The 7,399-nt window shown below is 40.3% G+C and overlaps 1 protein-coding gene across 3 annotated transcripts in view; it reads left to right on the top strand.

Annotated features, from left to right (window-relative positions):
- LOC106532726 (protein diaphanous homolog 3) overlaps positions 1–7,399 on the top strand; it is a 101,715-nt gene that overhangs the window by 84,704 nt on the left and 9,612 nt on the right. For 2 of the 3 annotated variants that reach the window (XM_014028846.1, XM_014028845.1), the window contains 2 exons: positions 1,188–1,283; positions 1,727–1,789. In XM_014028846.1, coding sequence (XP_013884300.1) covers positions 1,188–1,283; positions 1,727–1,789 — 159 coding nt within the window. The remainder of the gene's footprint in view (positions 1–1,187; positions 1,284–1,726; positions 1,790–7,399) is intronic. The other variant, XM_014028847.1, reaches the window with a different exon arrangement.

Below are 7,399 nucleotides of genomic sequence, written 5' to 3'. Positions count from 1 at the left end.
GTGTGTGTGTGTGTGTGTGTGTGGTTGCAGCTTTGTGTAGGGGTTTAATCCAACAGTAGTGTGTCACCAAGAGGAACACACTGCCCTCAATACAGAGTTTCCATTATCCTGAAGTGTTAAAGTCAAGATGTGGTGTTGATAGACTGTTTTAGTAGGTTTGCTTCATGCATGACAAAAGGTCAAACAGAAGTTTGCAGGTTAGATGTCTGTAGTGGTCATAAGCTGCGTTTCCATTGACCATGAAAATGCGTAAATTAGAATTTTGAAAATAAATTTGCTCAATGGATATACGTCAATTTCGAAAACAATTGTTTTTCGACAAAATGTTTTAGCGCTAGGATGAGGTGGTTTTTCGGCCATATCGAAATTGTTGTTTTTAGCAAAACTGCAATGGAAACACTTTTTTCGCATCACGGGAGTCACGTGATCAAAAACCAGCTGTTTCTACAGGCGAAAAAGATGACGARGAAGAAGATAACAGGAAGTAAAAGTTGTAGTATTTTTCACAGAAGTAGTATAAAATAGTAAACTCACCGACCACAGTTTCCCAAAAACACAGCATACGTAGCCGCTCCCAAGTAGGGGCTTGACGCTGGAAAGCCTCGATAAAAGACGCAGATGTCTCCTCTGATGATGAGCGCTAGTGTRGTGGTAGCAACATGCTATGTGTTTACATCCTTCACCGCCATGTTTGTAATGACTTATCGCGAGAACAAACATATTCACGCGTGCTTTTAATAGCATTTCTTACTTAATGGAAACACTGCAGTTGCGAAACTGTTTTTCCACATTAACAGAATATTAGCAGTTTTGCGCACATTTGCAATGGAAACGCAGCTATAGTTCCTGTACAAGCTAATTCACCCAGCAGTAGAATGACTTCATTTGGAGGAATACCACTGTATAGCCTGGCCCTTGCCTTCCTACGCAGTTCCGCTCAGTTCTAGTTTCCCTCTTCTGTACGATGCATAATGAAGAACAAGGGGCTGGTTTTTACCAGGCTAACCACTGGARGCTGAAGCWTGTTGTGACCGAGTTTTTTGGGGATTTTATGTTTTATTTGCCACCTGTCGATTACTTGTTGCCAGCAAGTAAAACATCAGTACTGAACAAATATACAGTACATTTAACGGGAGAGAATTTAAAATCTCGTGTTGTTCTTTTTTTGTGTCGTTTTTTTCTGCCAGAGAACGATGAGACAGGTGTCATGGATAGTTTGCTGGAAGCCTTGCAGTCCGGAGCTGCATTCAGAGACCGCAGGAAGAGAGTCCCAAGATCTAAAGGTAAGACTCATATTTAACTTTTAGACACAAATATACACTTAAGTGATTTAATCAAGACATGTTGAAAGATCTGTGAAATTATTCTGTGCCTAATTTGTTTTTTCCTGTTTTGTTTGAAAACTATTTTAATTAAATATAGGCATACTCATGTTTTGTACAGTCATACTCACATGCAAAAAGTTCTGAATATCAACTTTTTATCTGTCATTGCAAACTCTAAACATAGAAGTCCAAGATTTTATCAACAAACCCTTGTTGTTACAACAAGGGTTTGTCATTTGTAAATGACAGAATCATATACAAATGATTCTGTCATTTGTATATTTTGATTTGAGCCCTCAAACATTATTTTTTGTTGTTAACAAACTGAAAAGTAATTCTAAGGGGGGTAATTATCTTATCACTTATGTGTTAGCATTATTTGTTCGGTGCACTTCCTACAGATAACCACCAGCAGACAATCAGCCCCGGCTCCTTCCGCCAGGTTCTCAGGCCTGTTAACTATGGTAAAACAAATGGTTTTATACCCACTCACTTAAAGCCTCCAGCATGCTCAGCTCTGTCCTCTATCAGCTGTCTATAATCAGCAATGATGAAGTCTGACGTGTCGCAATGCAAATTCTGCTGGCAGTTCATATGTCCTACTTTCTGTCTATTCTGTACATTTTTGGTTGTCGCTGTTCCTTTTTTCTGCCTTTTTTTCCCACCTTGTGTGCATTTTCTGAACGCAAAACAAATTTTCTCTCCAAATAGTCTCAGAATTGTTGCAGACATCTCGTGCCCATCTCATTTTAGAGCGCTAGAGCTGTATTTTGACAGTTCTAAAAACAAGGTCTAAAACTATGCAGATAAATAATTACTGAAATACTGATTTAAATCTGTTTTCCAGTAGATTTATTCAAAACCTTTGTGGTGTCTGAAGGTAAGAGTCATGTGGATACAAGGTGGGTACAAAAAGGCTGAGGTGGGAACAATGTGGGCAAGGAAATAAAGCACTTTATCTAAAAATACAGTTTTGAAAGACATTCACACAAATATAGGCCATATTAAAAAAAACTGTTTGAAAACACAGAATTTAGGGAGACTGCATCTGAAAACTTGTAAATTTTATCACAATGTTCTTGCAATTTTGATCACCAACTAATCCTTAGTAGTCACAGCCAAGGAGATAGTACCATAAAAAAAGATTCTGAACTGTTTGGGAAACACAGATTTTCTGTTTTCTGTGTTTTAGCTTCTTTATTAAAAGTTTTATTACAGCTAAACGTACTTAGGCACTGGGGAAACGGGGATTTTGTTACTCTATTACCTCTTATTAGTTGTAATTGGAATCTCAGTGGGCTGGGTGCAAGAACACATGAATAAAATTATTCACGCTCAATCCACCCACATCATTGATGGCGATGATAAAGGGCCTTGCTCTGTTGTTCTGCAGCAGCATATCTGGAATTAGATTGGAAAGGGACATGAGGGAAGGATATATATATATGGGGTGGGAGGAAAGAGACAGATAGATGTGACMGTAACAGTAGAAATGGAGAGAAATGGTGTGAGGAAGAAGAAGAGAGCCAGTTGTTACGGGTGAGATCATGCAATAACGTGGGAGAAAAAGACTGGACCCAGTTGCCCCCTTGTTTTTAGTGTGAAAATGTGAGTGCATGTTTGTGAGAGAGAGATGGGGYATATAAGATGAAACAAGCCAGAAAAATCTAAAAGAAAAAATGAGTAGGTCCTCTGGATGGGTTCTTCTTTAGTGAAACGTTTCGTCTCTCCTCCAAGAGACTTCTTCAGTCTGATGAGTTTCAGGTAAACTCAGCCTTAGAAGCTCCACCTCCACATGGACAAACAGCTTAGTCACATGCAAAAGAGGGCCATCGCCTAACAATAGGCCTAATTAGCTCTATTTTTCATAGAGGGTCATGTGCCCCATCACCTGACTTATTGGTTTGGGTGCTTCGGCTGTGGTTCTTTGGTGTTGTTTTATGTGTATGTAGTGAGTGCAAGCAGGGCTCGACGTCCCCTTGTTTGTGTCCCTCTCTCCCTCTTTGTGTTGGGTATCGTTGTGGCCCTGATTCACACCTTTTGCTGGCAGGGGGCGGAGTCATACTTGCAATAACAGCATTGTAGGAGGAGGACAACTGGACACGAAGGCCTCCACCTCTGTTTAATGGTGGAAAGAGTGAAAATGGAAAGAGTGATGTGACATCAAAGGAGACCATAGTTTCATCTGTCTCCATGATGACATCCCTCACCTTGTTCACAAAGTCTGAAACTCATCAGACTGAGGAAGTCTCTTGGAGGAGAGACAAAACATTTCACTAAAGAAGAACCCATCCAGAGGACCTACTTATTTTTTCTTTTCGATTTTTTTCTGCCTGGATTACCGAGATGCATCAGGACAAGCCAGAAAAATGTTTTATTAAGAGCTGATTAAAGTTAAAAAAAAATCAGTGTACACCAAAAAGGAGCTTCTGCTTAGTGTTGACTCTGTGATAAGACCCCCACAGTGTGTTGAGCAGGTACGAGGTACTGAAAGGTTGCTGACCTAGCTGCCCCCTGCTGGCAGCTTCAGACACGGCCTTGTTGTCTAATAAAGCTCAAGGCTTTTGCTTGTCACTGCAGGCATCACACTCACTGCCAGCCTCCCAGAGCAACCACAGCTAATTACTTTTCTCTGCCCAGCCCCAGCACCAGCTCAGCCCTCTCAGTGCCCATTCATCTTAATTTCCCCCCTCTCTGCCATCTGCCTCCTAAATAACACTCCTCCTCATTTCCCTACCATCCCATATCCCCGCTGTCTTCTTCTATACTCTCATGGCCAGGCAGTGGCCCTCCCCGTACATAATTGCCTGTTATTGGTATGGAGTTTCTCCTCTGCTCCTGCCTCACCACTTCTCCCCATTTCCTTTCTCTCCTTTACTCCTACAGAGATTTAGGCCTTAATTGCCCTGGGTTTAGTCGCTGAAGTGAGTGAAAGTCACACGATTCTCTTTGTTTAGTTGGGAGGTGATGAAGTTAGTCAGCAGCACAAACAGATTTTTCTCTCCACTTTTCTACAACCCCTCCACTATGTTTAAATACCTTTTTAGTAATATGTTTCAGGGGATTTGATGCACTCCAGTGAAGTAGGGAAGACAATTAAAAGACAAACATCTGTGTCAGATGCTGTAATTAGTGAAGAAAGGACAAGATTTGAATGGTCAGTTTGAACCCAACAATGGTGTGATTTACATGAAATTAAAATTAAATTAAAAACCTCTGGTATACTTCAGTGTTTGTTAAACCCAAATAGATTTTTCTCCCCAATGCTTGGTCTGAGTTAAGGCTTGTGCTTCAGTGGCTGGCACTTTCTCAGCTTCTTCTGACTCTTGTCTCCTCTCAGGCCTTGCCCTAAAGCGTCTAAGCACACTTTAACATGAGCCAGCAGCAAAGGTGTTTGGCTTGGTTTGCAGACTCTGTAAGCACACATACACATACCCATAGAAGCACACGGACACACCCGCTGACTTTAGGGGATGAAGGTAAGCAGGCTTTGCGGTGGCTGTGGCCTGGGTTAGGATAAGGCTGTGGGGCTCTGCAGCTCCTCAACTCTCTAAATTGGATCGGGCTCCACAGAATGATGGATCGATGGTGGTTAGCCACACAGGTGTAAGATCCTTATTGAATCTATACAGAAGCCATAGCTTTTTAACTGTCTCCCTCTGAAAATATCTCTTCAGGCACTGTCTGAAAGGTCCTATCACAGCCTGACTGTTTCCCAAGCTGGTGTATCGCTGTAATGTGAAGGAAGTCAAACAACTGCACTTTTTTCCCTGCTCTATTTGACAGAGAGGAAGTGTCTTCACATCTGTTTATACAGCACAAGCCGGGGGGGGGCAGAGGATATCCTGGCTTCTTCCCTGTCTGATCTGTTTTGGCGAATAAAGTGAAGCAGATTTCTCTTATAGGTGCAATTATTTCTGATGTTTTCAGTGGTGCCTAATCTTACATCTCTAGTATACTTCTGACCTGCAGCTTTAAACTTGCAATAAGTCATAGAACCCATCACCTAATAAAGACAGGATATCCTTAGTTATTGGAAAGCTTTATGCATGTGTCAAGTCAAATTCAGGAGCTGTTTGTTTCTTTATACAGTAGTGAACCCTTGACCCATACAAGTCAGTAATCAGCACATCCTTTAAGTCACTTTGTTATAGGCTCAAATAGTCTTAAAAGAAAACTAACAGTTTTAGACTTAACTCGCAGTGTCTTTCAGGTGTTGTGCAGTGGAGCATCAACAGGATGAAGCTAGAAAAAATGTGAACTTAAAATGAAAGTCAAAAAAGTAGGGTTAAGAAAAAGAAGTTTGTTTGATTCCAACTTTGTGCGTTCTGTCTGCTCACATGAGAAGCATTTATGAAATGCTAGTACTGAGATTGAGCCACTGAAGTTTCCTGAGGCAGGGATACTCCCGTGGAATCTGCTGTTGGAGTCTTTCCTTTTTGATTTAGCCTCATATAGACTTTGATACTTTCCACTGTGGGTTAACTGTATCCTGAAGATTGTGTTTGTGCTTTTTCTTTCTTCTTTCACATATCTGTCTGTTCATATCATTGTCAATTACATAAGATGACTTCCCATGTCTCCAAAGTTCTTCAGTCTACTTTTTGACTTTGCTTTGTCTTCACTTCACCGACTGCCTCTCCTTGATACTTTTCCCCCAGACATGACATAAGCAAAAAAAAAAAAAAAAGAAAAGAAAAAAATTGTAAGGATTATTAAATCATTTCAGTGAGCTCAAGACAAAAGAGGAGCATGGACTCTCTCCTCCATTGATCTATTTCAATTGATGCAAGGCATCATGGTTTCAAAAATGTAACTGTAGAAGGTGCTGATTTATCCACATTTGGTCACAATACATCATCCACACATCACATGCAGCCGCTGCGCTTTTCATTAAAGTGACAGATTATCGCCAAGCAGCTTCTTTTCTCAAGTACTGTTRGCTTTCACACAGACCTGTACAAACTCATGAATAAATGCATAGAAATTAGCAGTTTAAGCTTTGTGTTTTAACTGTCTGCATACAGAGCGTCAGAGGCCATTCATGGGTCAGGACATGAGCAGTTTCTTTGGCTTGGACCGATGTCCAGCTCTTTGTATTCGTGTCTGCAGTCATCTGGCCACTTTGAGTCACAGTATATGTCCTTTCAGCACTCTTCAATGCTGTTTCAAATGTTTAACTCTTCTTGTAGACAAAGGCACACCCAGATGGGAAAATGTACCTTGACCTACCTTTGTCTGTCTGTCTGTCCGCTGTTTGAAAGGCTACTGTTGTTGTGTGCGTGCATCTTTGAGCCTCAGCACCCATACAGGGAACAGATGGAGAGAAGGGCACCTTAACAAAGTGGCAGGTGTAATTAGGTCTACTTTGTGCTGTGAGACTTATGGGATATAAGTAATCCATTTTCACAAACCTCCTGCTACACATCTCCATTCAATGTGATGGTCACTTAAGATGGTATGTCAATGGGCTGCGATTGTTGGTGAGTAGTTGGCCAATAGCATTCAAGAGGGAGTCTCCAAAATGTCTTAGAGTAATTTACCCCAAATTTACTTTTTTTTAGCTGATAAGCTGTCTAGAATGTGTCTAAAATGTTATATAGTGCTGTTTCTGTGCTAATTTTGATGTTTTTGTGCGTATTTGTTCAAGTCTGTAATATTTGGGCTAAAACTTGTTTTTGATTTTATTTATTCAACAGGAAAAGATTATTAAAAATCAAGCCTGACTCAGCATAATTGCTGTTTTACAGCAGGTTCCTGTTCTGCAGCACATAAAATACTCAGAATTACAGCATCACAATCCACAAGTCCATTTACTGAGATTTGTGAATTGTTATTAAATGTTTTATTGTTACTTTCACCTGTCACTGACTTAATCGTTTCCCATAATATTTTTGGATTCTTACTGGCTGAAATAATTTGATTTTTAAAATATTGTTGTTTGGCTTTGCGTAATTCAGCAACACATTTATTTCTATTTCGGTAACTGTTTAAACGAGACTGATTTTCAGAAGTTTTTGATATTCTATAAGTTTTCATTGAAGAAGCTTTCAACTTTAGGAGATGTATAATAG

This window comes from Austrofundulus limnaeus, unplaced genomic scaffold (assembly GCF_001266775.1).
Source record: "Austrofundulus limnaeus strain Quisiro unplaced genomic scaffold, Austrofundulus_limnaeus-1.0 Scaffold820, whole genome shotgun sequence".
NCBI lineage: Eukaryota > Metazoa > Chordata > Actinopteri > Cyprinodontiformes > Rivulidae > Austrofundulus > Austrofundulus limnaeus.
This window is presented reverse-complemented; position numbering and strand designations above follow the sequence as displayed.